This window comes from Macaca mulatta, chromosome 1 (assembly GCF_049350105.2).
Source record: "Macaca mulatta isolate MMU2019108-1 chromosome 1, T2T-MMU8v2.0, whole genome shotgun sequence".
Taxonomy (NCBI): domain Eukaryota; kingdom Metazoa; phylum Chordata; class Mammalia; order Primates; family Cercopithecidae; genus Macaca; species Macaca mulatta.
This window is the reverse complement of record NC_133406.1, coordinates 227,393,412-227,411,514: the sequence shown is the minus strand read 5'-3', so window position 1 is coordinate 227,411,514 and position 18,103 is coordinate 227,393,412. Positions and strand designations below refer to the sequence as shown.

The 18,103-nt window shown below is 43.9% G+C and overlaps 1 protein-coding gene across 6 annotated transcripts in view; it reads left to right on the top strand.

Moving 5' to 3' along the window:
- PRDM2 (PR/SET domain 2) overlaps positions 1–18,103 on the top strand; it is a 128,272-nt gene that overhangs the window by 81,365 nt on the left and 28,804 nt on the right. For 3 of the 6 annotated variants that reach the window (XM_015114702.3, XM_077973683.1, XM_077973711.1), the window contains 2 exons: positions 279–4,665; positions 8,054–9,619. The exons of 1 other annotated variant lie outside the window; for it this stretch is intronic. In XM_015114702.3, coding sequence (XP_014970188.3) covers positions 279–4,665; positions 8,054–8,066 — 4,400 coding nt within the window. In that variant the 3' untranslated portion in view covers positions 8,067–9,619. Of the gene's footprint in view, positions 1–278; positions 4,666–8,053; positions 9,620–18,103 lie in introns of those variants that run through there. 2 more of the 6 variants (XM_015114644.3, XM_015114826.3) reach the window with 1 other exon arrangement.

Here is an 18,103-nt window from a genome sequence, read left to right as displayed (position 1 = left end):
GTCTATTGCGTTCGTGTATGTATCCTCACTGCTGGGAATATTGCCTGGTATGTAGCTGGTACTCTAAATACTTGTTGAATGAATGGATGAATGAAATGGATTCATATCCAATACAACTTTATCAATTAAGTATATAAAATAGAAGTAATTTATTGTTCCTCATCATCTCCCTCATGTTTTAGGTGGTAAGAGAAATCACTTGAATCATACAAATTATTCACCAAGTAGCTGGTTTCCCATGCTTCACTTCCATGCTTCTGCTTCCATGTGCTTTCTAGGTCCTAAAGAAGACGAAGAGAAGCCTTCAGCCTCAGCACTTGAGCAGCCGGCCACCCTCCAGGAGGTTCCTCCAGAACTAGCAACCCCTGCCCCTGCCTGGGAGCCACAGCCAGAACCAGACGAGCGATTAGAAGCAGCAGATTGTGAGGTGAATGATTTGGGGGAAGAGGAGGAGGAGGAAGAGGAGGATGAAGAAGAAGATGATGATGATGAGTTGGAAGAAGAGGGGGAAGAAGAAGCCAGCATGCCAAATGAAAGTTCTGTGAAAGAGCCAGAAATACGGTGTGATGAGAAGCCAGAAGATTTATTAGAGGAACCAAAAACAACTTCAGAAGAAACTCTTGAAGACTTCTCAGAGGTAGCACCTGCCATGCAAATCCCCAGAACTAAAGAAGAGGCCAATGGTGATGTATTTGAAACGTTTATGTTTCCATGTCAGCATTGTGAAAGGAAGTTTACAACCAAACAGGGGCTTGAGCGTCACATGCATATCCATATATCCACCATCAATCATGCTTTCAAATGTAAGTACTGTGGGAAAGCCTTTGGCACACAGATTAACCGGCGGCGGCATGAGCGGCGCCACGAAGCAGGGTTAAAGCGGAAACCCAGCCAAACACTACAGCCGTCAGAGGACCTGGCTGATGGCAAAGCATCTGGAGAAAACGTTACTTCAAAAGATGAGTTGAGTCCTCCCAGTCTTGGGCCAGACTGTCTGATCATGAATTCAGAGAAGGCTTCCCAAGACACAGTAAATTCTTCTGTTGTAGAAGAGAATGGGGAAGTTAAAGAACTTCATCCGTGCAAATATTGTAAAAAGGTTTTTGGAACTCATACTAATATGAGACGGCATCAGCGTAGAGTTCATGAACGCCATCTGATTCCCAAAGGTGTACGGCGAAAAGGAGGCCTTGAAGAGCCCCAGCCTCCAGCAGAACAGGCCCAGGCCACCCAGAACGTCTATGTACCAAGCACAGAGCCAGAGGAGGAAGGGGAAGCAGATGACGTGTACATCATGGACATTTCTAGCAATATCTCTGAAAACTTAAATTACTATATTGATGGTAAAATTCAAACTAATAACAACACTAGTAACTGTGATGTGATTGAGATGGAGTCTGCTTCGGCAGATTTGTATGGTATAAATTGTCTGCTTACTCCAGTTACAGTGGAAATTACTCAAAATATAAAGACCACACAGGTCCCTGTAACAGAAGATCTTCCTAAAGAGCCTTCGGGCAGCACAAATAGTGAGGCCAAGAAACGGAGAACGGCGAGCCCGCCTGCACTGCCCAAAATTAAGGCCGAAGCAGATTCTGACCCCATGGCCCCCTCCTGCTCCTTAAGTCTTCCTCTTAGCATATCAACAACGGAGGCAGTGTCTTTCCATAAAGAGAAAAGTGTTTATTTGTCATCAAAGCTCAAGCAACTTCTTCAAACCCAAGATAAACTAACTCCTCCTGCAGGGATTTCAGCAACTGAAATAGCTAAATTAGGTCCTGTTTGTGTGTCTGCTCCTGCATCAATGTTGCCTGTGACCTCAAGTAGGTTTAAGAGGCGGACCAGCTCTCCTCCCAGTTCTCCACAGCACAGTCCTGCCCTTCGAGACTTTGGAAAGCCAAGTGATGGGAAAGCAGCGTGGACCGATGCAGTGCTGACTTCCAAAAAATCCAAATTAGAAAGTCATAGCGACTCACCAGCATGGAGTTTGTCTGGGAGAGATGAGAGAGAAACTGTGAGCCCTCCATGCTTTGATGAATATAAAATGTCTAAAGAGTGGACAGCCAGTTCTGCTTTTAGCAGTGTGTGCAACCAGCAGCCACTGGATTTATCCAGCGGTGTCAAACAGAAGACTGAGGGTACAGGCAAGACTCCAGTCCAGTGGGAATCTGTCTTAGATCTCAGTGTGCATAAAAAGCCTTGTAGTGACTCTGAAGGCAAGGAATTCAAAGAGAATCATTCAGTGCAGCCTACATGTAGTGCTGTAAAGAAAAGGAAACCAACCACCTGCATGCTGCAGAAGGTTCTTCTCAATGAATATAATGGCATCGATTTACCTGTAGAAAACCCTGCAGATATGACCAGGAGCCCAAGTCCTTGTAAATCCCTAGAAGCTCAGCCAGATCCTGACCTCGGTCCGGACTCTGGTTTCCCTGCCCCTACTGTTGAGTCCCCACCTGATGTTTGTCCTTCATCACCTGCCCTGCAGACACCCACCCTTTCATCTGGTCAGCTGCCTCCTCTCTTGATCCCCACAGATCCCTCTTCCCCTCCACCCTGTCCCCCGGTATTAACTGTTGCCACTCCGCCCCCTCCCCTCCTTCCTACCGTACCTCTTCCAGCCCCCTCTTCCAGTGCATCTCCACATCCATGCCCTTCTCCACTCTCAAATGCCACTGCACAGTCCCCACTTCCAATTCTGTCCCCAACAGTGTCCCCCTCTCCCTCTCCCATTCCTCCTGTGGAGTCCCTGATGTCTGCCGCATCACCCGGGCCTCCAACACTTTCTTCTTCCTCCTCTTCATCTTCCTCCTCCTCTTCATTTTCTTCTTCATCTTCCTCCTCTTCTCCTTCTCCACCTCCTCTCTCCGCGATCTCATCTGTTGTTTCCTCTGGTGATAATCTGGAGGCTTCTCTCCCCATGATATCTTTCAAACAGGAGGAATTGGAGAATGAAGGTCTGAAACCCAGGGAAGAGCCCCAGTCTGCTGCTGAACAGGATGTTGTTCAGGAAACATTCAACAAAAACTTTGTTTGCAATGTCTGTGAATCACCTTTTCTTTCCATTAAAGATCTAACCAAACATTTATCTATTCATGCTGAAGAATGGCCCTTCAAATGTGAATTTTGTGTGCAGCTTTTTAAGGATAAAACGGACTTGTCAGAACATCGCTTTTTGCTTCATGGAGTTGGGAATATCTTTGTGTGTTCTGTTTGTAAAAAAGAATTTGCTTTTTTGTGCAATTTGCAGCAGCACCAGCGAGATCTCCACCCAGATAAGGTGTGCACACATCACCAGTTTGAAAGCGGGACTCTGAGGCCCCAAAACTTTACAGATCCCAGCAAGGCCCATGTAGAGCATATGCAGAGCTTGCCAGAAGATCCTTTAGAAACTTCGAAAGAAGAAGAGGAGTTAAACGATTCCTCTGAAGAGCTTTACACGACTATAAAAATAATGGCTTCTGGAATAAAGACAAAAGATCCAGATGTTCGATTAGGCCTCAATCAGCATTACCCAAGCTTTAAACCACCTCCATTTCAGTACCATCACCGTAACCCCATGGGGATTGGTGTGACAGCCACAAATTTCACTACACACAATATTCCACAGACTTTTACTACTGCCATTCGCTGCACCAAGTGTGGAAAAGGTGTCGACAACATGCCGGAGTTGCACAAACATATCCTGGCGTGTGCTTCTGCAAGTGACAAGAAGAGGTACACGCCTAAGAAGAACCCAGTACCATTAAAACAAACTGTGCAACCCAAAAATGGCGTGGTGGTTTTAGATAACTCTGGGAAAAATGCCTTCCGACGAATGGGACAGCCCAAAAGGCTAAACTTTAGTGTTGAGCTCAGCAAAATGTCCTCGAATAAGCTCAAATTAAATGCATTGAAGAAAAAAAATCAGCTTGTACAGAAAGCAATTCTTCAGAAAAACAAATCTGCAAAGCAGAAGGCTGACTTGAAAAATGCTTGTGAGTCATCCTCTCACATCTGCCCTTACTGTAATCGAGAGTTCACTTACATTGGAAGCCTGAATAAACACGCCGCTTTCAGCTGTCCCAAGAAACCCCTTTCCCCTCCCAAAAAAAAAGTTTCTCATTCATCTAAGAAAGGTGGACACTCATCACCTGCAAGTAGTGACAAAAACAGCAACAGCAACCACCGCAGACGGACAGCGGATGCGGAGATTAAAATGCAAAGCATGCAGACTCCGTTGGGCAAGACCAGAGCCCGCAGCTCAGGCCCCACCCAAGTCCCGCTCCCCTCCTCATCCTTCAGGTCCAAGCAGAACGTCAAGTTTGCAGCTTCGGTGAAATCCAAAAAACCAAGCTCCTCCTCTTTAAGGAACTCCAGCCCGATAAGAATGGCCAAAATAACTCATGTTGAGGGGAAGAAACCTAAAGCTGTGGCCAAAAATCATTCTGCTCAGCTTTCCAGCAAAACATCGCGGAGCCTGCACGTGAGGGTACAGAAAAGCAAAGCCATTTTACAAAGCAAATCCACCTTGGCGAGTAAGAGAAGAACAGACCGGTTCAATATAAAATCTAGAGAGCGGAGCGGGGGGCCAGTCACCCGAAGCCTTCAGCTGGCAGCTGCTGCTGACTTGAGTGAGAACAAGAGAGAGGACGGCAGCGCCAAGCAGGAGCTGAAGGACTTCAGGTAAGCCCAGGAGCTGGTGGGAGGGAAAGACTGGGAAGGCGACAGTATCCTTGCCTATGGGCGGCTTTTGGTTTCTTGTTGCTTTTTTTTTTTTTCCCCTCCCTGTAAAATTTCGACCTAAACACTGAAAGGAAATAGCTGTTGCATAAGTTAAAGGCATGAAGGGTCACTGCTTTGGCTGCTTTTAGAGATGAATAAATAGTTTTAATTTCAGACTTAGGACTCACAAAGTGGTGCCACTTCTTTAATATGGCCAGATGTAAATTGAATTCGAAACTATAGAAAAGCTCTCAAAAGTACTCTTAAGAAAATATGAAATCCTCTCAAACTTCCTTTATGTCTTGGGTAATAGCTCAGTGTCACGTGTCTTATTTCCTGATCATAGGCCATTTCTTAGGTTAAGACGGGTCACTAAGTTCATTAGTAAACCTTGTTACAATCTTGTTTAATATTTCTGTGACTTCAGTATAGATCTAGTACCTGAGACTTTCTTTCATTGCCAATGCTTAAATATTAACAACTGATTGCATCGGTCAAAACAAAACATAGTCCTTTAAAAAGGCCTTAGTCCTGTCCGCCACCTCCTGAGCTCAGCCATAGGACAGTAAACAAGTCAGGTTCTGGTTGGGAAGCAGAGTAGGAGAGACGTGCTTGAAACTCCAAGCAGGACCCTTGGTGGCTCTTTCAGGCCGGTGTGATACCCAGGGCATGGCAGCCTCGTTTGTCAGTACCTTTGTCTCCTCATTAATGATAGAAGGATTTGTCTTAGATTTGAAGTGACTTTACTGCTTTATTGCCTGTGCTTCCTATATTAAGAACTGTTCTCAGTGACAGATGAAGAGAGAGGGCAGTGGTTGAATTTGTTACATTGGATTCTCAGACTTTCTAAGTCCTTTGTCCGAAGTGGATGTGTATTGGAATTCCTGCTGTTTCTTTCTGAATAGTTCAGTCTCGTGAAAATTACTCATCAGATAGCATTTCTGCAAAATACTTGTAAATCTTGTCTTTTCACAGTATGCCACCTGACTCTAGGCCTTCATGCTATAGCTTTTGGTATCTGAACATTCTTTGGTGCTTTAAGCAAGCGGAATTAGGGATCCTAAGTTTGGACGCGACTGCCGTTATGTAGAGGTCACGAGGACACAGGTGCCATTAGCTCTGCATAATTGATCAGGTAGAATTTTTAATGCTGGTGTGCCTTAAATCACAGCTAAAGATAGAGAAGAATCATTAACTCAGGCTGATTTGAATGATTTACTATAGGATTAATGGATCAGATTTTTAAAAAACTACTTCATAAATGTGTTAAATATTTAGTTGCCATAGGTCTGACCAACACTTGGTCTCTGGCCACGGCACATACATAGGTAGCATCTTGGAGGTTAGCTCTGCTGAAAATAAGCACCTGTGTTATCAGTTGTCAAAACTGCTTGCCTTTAGTAATTGAATTGTGCACCTGTTTGCGCTCAGTCTGTGTTCTGGAGGTGCCACACCAATAGGACATGATCAAATTGAATCCTTTTCCAGTTGCTTATATCTTCAACAGACAGAATGTGCCTTCATTTTCACAGATTGTACTATAAAACACCTCTCAGGTGGTTGATGCTTTAGAATGTACTGTTTCTATCCTTTTTGTCTTCAGTGTTATCTAAAAGAAGTGCTTGTTTTGCACTGGGCCCCACTTACACAGTTCAGGGTTAAAGTTGATTTGGAAAAATTAATTTCTGCAAAGAATAGCTGTCAGAGTGACTATAAATTTATCAAGTCTATTCAAATAGCCTCTACCCAGTGTCTTCTGAGTAACCTTTAAGACTACAGAGGACTAAAGTGCCTTAAAAATAATGTCTCTTCTTTGCTCCAGTTAATTTTCATTATTTTGCTTTGTTTGATAGTTAACAGTGGGTTACCTTGCTGGAGTGAAATTTGGCCTAAAAGGAAGCACAGAAGAATCAGATAAGAAAACATTGTATGGTCCTAACCGTGGACGGTAATGACAGGCATTGGTGGCAGCTCTGTGTGAGGTGCTGGAACTGTGCTGTGGACACATCTGTAGGTCAGGAATGTGATCCAAGGGTCCACTTACCAACTCACCATAAACCTGAGAAGTGTTCTTGGGAATTAGAAAACAAATGTTCATCAAGATATATTTTGACTATCTGGACACAAAAGTGGGCATTTCTTTGAAGTGTTTGTTTTGGTCTTAGTACTTTGTAGTTAGTTTAGCACAAAACTGGGATTCGTAAACTTAGACCTGGGTAATATGATGATTGTCATTAACGTGTCGCCCAGGGCTCTTACAGAGGCGGCCTCAGCCTCAGTGCATATTTGTTGCATTACACTAATAAGGAGTTGTTTGAACTACGGTCGTCTTCCTGTTTAAGTATAGTTCTACTTGTAAATTTTGTGTAGGGATGATTCCTGACACAAGGAATCATCACATCTATTACATGTCTAGGAATACTCACTTTCACTCTGTTTGCAGCTTGCTTTACTTACCCTGTTGGGTACGCAGGGATGACTTATAGAACAGGCAGCACATCCTTGTCCTGTGTATATCTTTACAACAAGCTGTGATTAAGAGCTAGTTTTCGATACTCAGATATTTTACATTTCAATGCCACTTTAGGATTCCACAGTTTTTCAAGTATATGCTTGCAATCAGCCATGTGATTTTTCCATGAGTTTTCTCCTTAACACTGAGGGTCATTTCCTGGAACATAAGCCATGGTGCCAGACAAGGTGTCAAAAAGCCATGTGCTCCAAATATTTTTCTTAGGACAAAACACAGGAAAGCAGGCATGCCACAGTCATTCAGGTTCTCCTGCTGCAGCTCTTACTACAGTGACCTACCCCCCACCCCTCACCATGGCTTTCTGTAGTGCCGAGTTTAAATCTGTTGCTAAGGGATCATTTCCAGGGGCTCCAATAAAACAGAAAGGGAAGGAAAGAGGTACATTCTCTACTCACCTCCTACCCATCTTTCACCTTTGTGAACCCCATGGTGTTTTTGGGTTCTTTAATACTTCTTTTAGAGCTACTTTTTTCTTTTCAAACTGAGTTCCTGTCGCAGTCAGTCAAGAAAACTTAAAGGTAGAGAAGCAAAATGAAATTCTAGACCAAGTTTTTCCATTTACCAGGAATTGATTAAAAAAAATAAAGTGCTGATTTCTCCTCCATCTCTGCTACACCCCTTGGAAATAAATGCGTGTAGTTCCTTGCAGGGTGTATCTTCTGGGTAGGACGCTCGTTCCTAAATACCTTCAGTCATGTGTGTGTTGTCGTCTTAATGACATTTGTCTTACGGTCTATTCACCTTTTTCTTTAACATGGTCAGTTCATGTAAGGTTATGTTATGTTGTCATTTATCTTCAGTTTTCTTATTTTCTAGGAACTTCCTGTAGAAAAGCCCCCCAAACAAAACAAACCTTAATTGACTAAAAGGTATTGCATGCTCAACTTAGGATAAGCACTACGGCAAAGGATACGAAATCTACCAAGCTTGCAAGACCAGTTGAAGCTGACTCAAAAATCCTAACATTCAACTGATTGCCGGCAGGCTTAGAGTCAGGCATCTGCTGCTTCGGTGGGGCCCAACGCGCATGCTGGGCGCCCAGGTGATTGAGATCCAAAGAGAAGGGCACTGTAAGACGGGCCAGATGAACTGGCTCCTCGTCATGGGACTGGTACCTCAGATCTGAGCATGACCCTTGTTTTTGGCACGTAGTGGAGAAAGGAATGATTTGAACTTAACCTTGCAAAGCAAGTTCTCTGTTTTAGCAGTAGTTTGTTGTAGGTTTCAGGGATGACAAATTTGGATGCACTCATTTAAAACGTTTTGGTCACATATCAGCTCTTGATGCCTTTCTTTTAAATTAATTATAGACAGAGAGAGGCATTTAGCTGATCTCTTACCCTGGTATTTCTTGTTTTTTTGTTGTTTTTGTTTTTTTAAATCACAAGTAGATTGCCAGCTTAATGGAGAGGAAACCAGATTGGATATGGACTCTTTTTTATGCCTATTCTGGTGTTGCGTTTGTGTATCCAAATGGGCATTATCCTCTCAGATTCTTATCTGGCACTAATTTATAACTATTATATTATCAGAGACTATTTAGCAATATATCAATGCACAGGCGCATCCCAGGCCTGTACAGATGTATGTCTACACGTAAGTATAAATGAATTTGCATACCAGGTTTTACACTTGCATCTCTAATAGAGATTAAAAACAACAAATTGGCCTCTTCCTAAGTATATTAATACCATTTGTCCTTGCATTTTATGCCTCCCCCTAAATTAATGACTGAGTTGGTGGAAAGCGGCTAGGTTTTATTCATACTGTTTTTTGTTCTCGACTTCAAAAGTAATCTACCTCTTAAAAATTTGTAGTTTAATATTTGTTTGGTGAATTTGTGCCACTTTAATCCTTCCACTATCATTCCCATTTTGTTACATTTCTGTTATGGGGACTTTATGTTGAAATATTGTATAAAGCATTTGTAGCAGTTTAAAAATAAAATATTTAAAATTATTTAAATTGTTTTGGACGCTTCAATTGTATTATATGTGATTTACATTTCACTTTTTTTGTTGGCGTTGTTAACCCAGAGAGTGCTCCTGTATTGAACTTTGCTGTTAGTTATTTTATTGCTTCTTTTTGGAGAGTGCTATAAAAGATTATTCTAATGAAAACATTAAAATTTACAATTTGACATACCAAAAGGGGTTGTCCATTGATTTTAACCAATGTAGCATTGAGAGAGAGAGAGGTTAATTATAGATAGACAAGAGTGCTGTTTGCTGTTTTTCCCTCCAGCATTGAAATCACTGGGGCTCGTCAGATGTATTAAAAAAAGATTTTTTTGTGCTATTGCTGCAAACACTTAATAACTAGAGGAGAATTTAAACAATGCATTTTATATTATTGTAACCAATAAAAAACTTTCTAAACATCTGTGAAAGGACTGCATTTTGTACGTAATTGGGAGCAGTTAGGGGATAAAACAAGGTGTGTGGAGGACTATTCAAAGGCCGCGCTCTAATTTAAAAGTGCGGCGTCTGCTCAGTGCACCTGGTGTCTGTTCACTTGTTTCTATTTGACAGTAACTGAACATGTGCTCATTCCAGTTGGAATTCTTTGTAGAGGGTGGACATGTAGTCAGGCAACGATGCCAAGACGTACCTTGTGAACTCACTCGGGTAAGAGTAAAATATAAAATAATTTCATCTGTGGGGTGTCTGTGCTTCCTGACAGTTTAATTTGTAGATTGATGTTTATTTCTATGGATTTCCAAGGAATGCAACCAAAAAGTTGTGATGACATACTCAGTTTATATGAAATTGCCGGGGTTTTTTAAGATTAAAAATGGCGGCCGGGCGCGGTGGCTCAAGCCTGTAATCCCAGCGCTTTGGGAGGCCAAGACGGGCGGATCACGAGGTCAGGAGATCGAGACCATCCTGGCGAACACGGTGAAACCCCGTCTCTACTAAAAAATACAAAAAAACTAGCCGGGCGAGGCGGCGGGCGCCTGTAGTCCTAGCTACTCGGGAGGCTGAGGCAGGAGAATGGCGTAAACCCGGGGGGCGGAGCTTGCAGTGAGCTGAGATCCGGCCGCTGCACTCTAGCCCGGGCGACAGAGCCAGACTCCGTCTCAAAAAAAAAAAAAAAAGATTAAAAATGGCTGACTATAAGCGATTTCCTATAGTTTATCATCATAGCAGTTTGCTAACCACATCTGTCTGTCACTCACTCCTCAGGGAAAGGTGGTGAAGGGATAGCCAGCTTCCCTTGGCCAGATGCTCACGTTTCTGGCATACGATATATCTCCCTTAGAAAAACACGGAGGAGGAGAGAGGTTGGTGGGAATCTGGAAGTGGTCTTTGATATTAGGAGTCGTAAACAAATGAGGATTGAACACGCAGCAGTGCCCTGTGAGGAGCTGAACGTTGTGAGAAAGAGCATGGTCTTGCGGGAGAACTGGGTCTCCATCCGAACCCATCTGCCGGCCGTTCATCCCTTCCTGTACCTTCAGTAAACGGGCCTCCAACAAGCGCCCTCCATGGCTATGTCTTTGGTGTTTTAGCCTTGGGCAAGTTCCTTTACATTCTGGATCATAGTTCCCAGTCTGCAAAAAGTGGGGAGTGGACTGGCTGGTTTCTGAGTGTGCCTTCGAGGAGGAGATCTTTTTTCCTGGATCTGGATGCTGTCAGACACAAGCACTGGACTGAAAGGGTGCGGTGATGGTTTGGTCTCCACGGTGTCCCTGGCTCTGCCTGGAACATGACAGGGACTCAGATGTTTACTGGAGGAGTCACCAAGGAACCATGTCACATCCATCTCACCAAGGGCGAAGCTGCCTTGTTTGGGTTGCTTTGACTCTTTTATGATAGAGTTAAACATTTTTTTAAAAATCAAAAGCTAATTAAAGCCTTCCGTCCCTGTTACCATTGAAGCATTTCACAGTGTTTCTGGTAAATGCCTTGCTAGGCTGGCTGTCTCGTCTCAGTTGTTACAAGTACTTTCTAGCAAGATATTTTACAAAATCAACTTAATTTATTGAGTACTTAGGGTATGCCTGGCTGTGTTCTAGGTGCTTAGGATACATCACTGAACAAAATGGACAAAAATCCTGACCTCTGTGGGGCTTATATTTTCATAGTGGCTTTTTTCCCCACTTTATACTTCACATTCCAGACCTCCTCGCTGTCACAATTCCCCAAAGGCTAGGTGGTCAAGGAGATGCTTCTAGCTTAATATCTGAGTGCCGATAATCTAGATGACTGCCGGCTTTTAATACTTACGTTAAAATGACTCTACTAAAATTATCGCTCACTTAATGCATTTGATATTTTATTCATGTGGATTTTGATTTGATATTGAACCTCGCTTTGAATATATTGACTTGAATCCATAAAAAAAATCATAAAGGGCAATTTACCTTGAAAGTGGATTAGAGCACAGGCGGATGAGAAAAGGGTTGACTCGGATATAAAGGCCACATTTAAAGTGCTTCAAAGACCAGGCTGATAGCTACAGAAAATGGTTTGTCATTCCCCATCAGTCTTTACAGGCCCAGCTGTCATGGCCTCTTTCCTGCCTGATGGCACCACCCCTGCAGCTGCCGCTTAGGGCAGCCTCAGTGAAGGTGCTGGTAAAGCACTGCTGTTGAGCGTATGTTCGAGGGCGTTGGAGGTGTGGATGGGCCATTCTGCTAGACTTAACAAAATGGGGAGCCACAAGCCCTGCCCTTCAACACTGTGGGTTCCACACTTCACCTGGGGAGCTTGTCAAAACTACTAGTTCCAAGGCCCTACAAGTGGACTTTCCAATGAGTCCATTTAGGGCTGGGACCTACCTGGGTAATATGTACTTTAAAGACCCCAGGTAAATTAAGGGCACAGGAGAATTTCTGAATTTAATATGGGAAGAAATAAGATGAGGGTAGCTCTCAATTGCTAGAGAATTGTGTGCGCTTTAGGCCTCGCAGTGCCGCGTGTCATCCTTATAATCATCCTGCAAAGTGGGCAGTGTTGTTTTCCCATTCTTCCTCAGGCTGGCGGGGGCGTGCAGCTGGCATTAGGGCATCGTTATTCTGAAGCCAATCCTGAGCCATGTCCACTCGGTGGAAAGAGGAGGTGGTACGCCTTGAGGGTGAAGGAACCATGGGCCTAATGTGTAGTTTCTCTCCGGCTTATGTTGATTCCAAGGTCCAAGGCCCAAGCCCCACTGGGCCCTGCCGTTCTGGTGGCTTGACCTTTCCTGAAGGGTTTGCCTCACAAGCAGAACCTTGAATACACAGTATTATGGGATAAGAAAAATAAAGGTCCAGATTGGTGAGAATGGTGACATGTGGACATTAAGATTTTAGACCAAACATCTAATGTCAAAATAGAAATTGAATATGGTTTGAGGTTTGAGTGGGTGGCATGTAGGGAAAAAAGTGCAAAACTGCTCCTTGGTGGTGCCATGGATCTCTGCTGCGGCCCCAGGCCCAATCCTTGCTGCCACCTACACAGGGTCACGTCACTTCCTCCCTCCCCGCCTTCTGCCCTTGTGCCACTTCCTCTGAGTGGTGGTGGAATGATCTGAGAAGCTTTAGGGTGGACTTAGCGTGGCTTTCCAACGCTTGCTGTGCGCTGGGTACTCTGCTGAGCATCTACAAAACAAGTCTTGGCAATGACAGCCTGAGGTTGATGTCATTTACCGATGGAGAAACAGATTTGGGGAAAGTGATTTTGTTCCAAGGGGACACAACTGTAAGGTGGCAAGTTGGGATTTGAACTCCAAGCTGCACTGTGCAGTCCCTCATTTTTATAGGTAGGTTTTTTTGTTTGTTTTTTAAGGAATTTTATTTCGTCTAAATATAGAAAACAGGATGCAGTCCCTTCTCCATAAAAGCTTTTGGAAGCATTAGTGAGCAAGTAGAACAGTCATTTGTGGGTAAGGAAATCTTCCTGGTGCACCGAGACTTTTAGTCAGGAGTTGCTCCTGGACCCATTTGCTTTTAGTTTCCCTCTCACTGTGGAATAAACTTCTACCCCCATCACAGACCAATTAGTTCAGGTCAATCAAGCTGGCTTTATAGAGCCATCTGCTTCATCAACGGCAATGTGACTGTTTAACAGAAGCCAAGCTCATTATAGTAATACCCTTTGATTTTGGAGATGATTCTCAAGGCCCAGGGATCCTCAAGCATCTCCTCAGATACCAGCGGAGAACCTTGAGCTGCTGGCCATTAACCCAAAAAGAAAGTTGGTCTAGGCTGCCTCCCAACTTCAGCAAATAGTGTGTTACATGCAAAACAAATAGGTATTTGCGTTCTGCTGATAGGTTATTTTTAAAGTACAGGATTACAACCTGGAGCGGGTATGTAGATTTCATTTAGTTTTCTACATTAAGAATTGAGAAAACCATCATGACTCTGCATTAAATTACTTGCATTTGCAAAAATCACATTCAATTGTGAATCATTAAAAGATAACCCAGAAATACTTATTAGAGTAAACTTGTCGACCTGTTGCGGGTAATAGGATTTGCACATGCTTGCATTTCTGCCTCCTTTATGCCAGCTGGATTTCTTTTCAACACTTTTTTACAATAGAAATTCAGGTGGACATTCTGGAAACCATAAACATTTTACGGAAGACTGGTGCCTAAATGTGCCTTCCCATGTCCAGCTAATAAACCATGACAGGAAGTCAACAGAACAAGCCATGTTTCTGAACATCTTTTCATAGGTACCACCTGAGTTACTCAGTGAGGGGAGAGAACTGGAGTGTCATTTCAGCAACCACAGAAAGCTACAGGTGGATTTTAAAGCCCAGGTTTGTGTTCTGATTCAGAACATACCTAAGCTAAAAATATTTCCTTATTCATGTTTAAACAGGAGCCTATGATATAATCTGGAATCCTACTTACATAGCTACTGAGTCTTAGCATTAAATGTAAATGTACATTTAAAATAGGACTCACTTTTAAAAAATCTGGAATTTGTTACACAGGTAAGTTAACAAAAGGGCATTTAGGCCTTAGGAGACAGTTGTGGCTATTTTAATTTTTTAACTTAACAGAATTTCAATGTACAGTGCTTGCATTTGTCATAGCAATAGTTATTGGCCCAAAATATATTTTAATATTTTTTTATTGGAATGAAGTTATTTAAAACTCATGGATTCAATTTTCCTTGCAGTAACATTCTCTTCTCACTTGCTTTTTATAATCGCATCCAGTCCTTGCCAACCCAGCTAAAGTTTAGAACATTTTCAGATGGCTTCTATTTCCAGGCTATTATTGGACTTGTGAATTCAGGCACATTCTCCTGTTGTGATTCAGTCAGCCAGCCATTCAGAAAACATCCTTCAATAGCCAATCTGAATCATCAAGGTCTCAGGCTGTAGACCTGGAGGACTTTGTCCTAGGACTCTAAGAGCACCCTCAGGGTGGAGCTAACCACCATGGAGGCAGGTGAGGAGGCACCTGGAGTATCACTGGCCTTTCCAATGCTTGGGGGCAGTTTTCTGAGTTCTTTACATTTTGAGCTCTCCCACACCTGACGGAGATGGTATTCTCATTTACAGATAGATCAACCGGTTCTGAGATAGGCAACGTCACTTGAAATATTTCCCATAGCTACAAGTGGGGACTCCAAACCCAGCCATCTGGTTCCAGAGCCAAGTTCAACTACAATTTGAAACCACCTAATCACTGTGCCTTTGGGTTTTGGAGAGACTTGCATGTACATAGCTGTTGTGTGCCCCATATGAGATGCTGATGGCCAGAGAGCAGTTCTGCTGCAGAGAGAGTGTATAGGATCATGGGAAAAACATGGACGTTGAATGCCTACCCATCTGGGTGTTCCTTACCTGGGTGTTGGTAGTTACTGAAAGGCAGGGCACGCTGCCAGTGGCATCCCAGCGTCCTGGCCTGCGGTGGAGCTCTGTGCCCCCCACCTACCATGTGCCGTGCACATTACAGAAGGCAGCGTGTGCTCCCAGTGAGGATCCAGTGGCTGATGGCTGTGGTGGCGCTGGTGATGACAGCGGACGCTTAATCGGTGCCAGGTGCTCAAGTCATCACAAAAACAGACCTAGGGAGGCACTGCTAAGGAAACTGCCAGGTCTTAGTAGCCGGCCCCGGGTGGAAAGGGGCAGCATGTGGGGACCTTCGATGATGGTGATCACTAAAGAACTTGAGGAAGAGGCTGTTGCCAAAACGACTCACTTTTCAAAAGCCCTGAAAGAGAAAAAAAGTCCTTCGTGGAAACTGAGAAGCATAAGTTTCTATTAATTTCATGAGTGGGTGGTTCTATCCTTTGGTGAGGCTAGAGCTTTGTCAGAATTTTTAAAACACTCCTAAAGGCTCCTAGAATGATGTGTTCTTCTCTGTCTAGGTAAGTGCGGAGCGATTGAGCCACGGGGTTCATGGAGAGTAGAGAGCAGGGATGTCCAATCTTTTGCCTTTCCTGGCCCACGTTGGAAGAAAGGTCACACATAAAATACAGTAACATGATAGCTGATGAACTAAAAAAAAAAAAAAATACCACAAACCCTCATAATGTTTTAAGAAAGTGTATGAATTTTGTGTTGGGCTGTATGTGGCTTGTGGGCTGCAGGTCGGACAAGCTTGGTACCTGGGGAGCTCTGGACATTCAGTCTCCTAGGATCGCCGGAGCCTTTCTCAGTCTGAGACCCAGGGCCCCTTGTGGGAGCAATGCAAGTTGAGACAGAGCTTCAGTTCAGCCTGGTCTGCCGTGATTACGGCAATGGAAATTCAAAGTTCAGAATTTCCTGAAGGCCACTTGCATTCCACAAAAGATGGTGAGGTGCAGGCCAGCGCTAGCTGGGGTTGAGGTTCTACTGTTTTCATGACAGGCAGCGGAATGTAGGTACAGGCATTGGCTCTGGACCTGGAAGGCTGCTCAGCTGGCACCTCCTCCAAGAAGCCTTTCCTGACCATCGATCTGTCACACTGCCTGGTCCCTCATCCCTTTCCTTGCTGTGCTTTACTGTTCAAGACCCTTAAGCCTTCTGTACATTCTGTTTATGGACTCATTATGTTTGTTTACTCTGTGTCTCCCCTTCTTAGATGAGAGTTCTACCCAGGCAGGAACTTCGTTTTCTTCCCTGCTGCATTCCCAGCATCTATTAATAGAACGGAGCCTGGCGTGTAGTAGCTGTTCAATAAATATTTGTTGAATAAAATATTTGAATTCTGGCTTTATCACGTATAGTTCTGTAAGCTTAATCTATGCAAGTCACTCAACGTCTCTGAGCCCCAGTTTTCCTTTCTGTGGAAGGGAGATAATCAATCTGACCACAAAGAATTGCTGCGAAGACAACTTGAGAGCAGCCTGGAAGGACCACAGATGCTGTTCACTCCAGTGAGTGCTATCAACGTCAGCTGCTGTCAGCATCACTATTATGACTGAATGATGTCCTCTCTAATCTCAGTTTGAATCTGATGAAAAGTTGAGCCTGGCATGCCATGTATAAGATTTCATGACAGCGTGAGTTGTAGTAGCCAGAACATTCCCTCATCTCCTGCGTCTGCCCAGAGAGAAGGCTCTCAAGTGGCCTGTAACTCCTGGTTTGGCCACCAGTGACACCGAGGACCTTAGCTGTGTCTTTGCCAGGCCAGAGTTGTTCCTGTGTGGACCAGAGCCACTTCCTTTTTATAGCAGGTTCTCCTACCCATCAGAACTAAAGAGACGTGAGCTGTAAGACAGGAAATCATTTTTCAATTCAAAGTGAGAAAAAAAGATGATTCATTCTTATTCTATCACCTCCTCCCTGTAACTTTCTATTTCTCTTGGTTTTGAATTTCAAAACCAAATGTCAGTTTTTAAAAGGTAAGTTCAGAAGAAAGCATTTCGTTAGCTCTGTAAAACCATGAAAGCCAAATAACCTCGATTTGCTGAAACAATAATAATGTAAGGATGATCACCAATGCTTGCTGGCCACGATATTAAGGGCTTTCCATGTATTACCTCATTTAATCTTCAAAAGAGCCCTGTGAATACTTTTATGTTCTCCCATTTTACAAATGGGGGAACTGAAGCACGGAGAAGTCAAGCAATTTGCCTGAAGTCACAGATGGTAGGAGGTGAGCCAGGAGTCAAGTCCAGGCAGTCCGGCTCGTCTTTTAATCACGAGTCTGTTCTACCTCTCGTCTGTGGGTCTGGGAGTGAGGAGCCAGAAGGGAGCCCCTGGTCACGCCCCTGTGCCGCCTTCTAGTGGCATCGCCATCAAGCAGCAGACAATGTGACTTAGTAAGCACCTTGTCTGCAGGACAAGAAGCACCAGCAGATTTGAAGGAGCTTAAAAGTGTGTTGCAGGTGAATGGATGTCTTAGTTCTTCCCGGGATGAACCCATTTTGTATGTTCTTGGGAAACCAGCATGTCTGAGGTTTTGGCCAGGCCTCGTTTGTTTGTTTTCCAGGGATGGAGCCTCATCCCTCTAGCTCTGTTAGAGAAGAAGCAGATCTAGATACTGACCAGCCCAGAGGATGGATGAGCCTACTCTCTGGGGTCAACTTCTCCCCCTTCTATTTTCACAGAAGTCTTTCCAAGCCACAGTTGACAAGCAGGTTTCCATTTGTGTAGGGGGAGCAGTTGCCCAGGGTGCTGCATAGAACTGGATTCTGACGCTGGGTTCACACTCAGGGAAAGAGGGCTGGCTAAGTGACCCATGTCTGCCTTGTATGCACAAAGGCGAAGTGGTTCTGGAGTGCCACGTATTTGCTGCCTGTGATCTCGTGTCTGCTACTTTTCTGTTTTTTAAAACTACACTGGACTCAATTTCACCCTTCTTTGAGGGTTCAAGGTAACCATCAATTAATACTTTGTTGTAGAAAAGATGATTCTGGCATTTAGGAGATCCTGACCCCACACTAGAGGATCCAGAAGCTTGAGATGTGACTTTTGAGAAGAGCGTACTCCT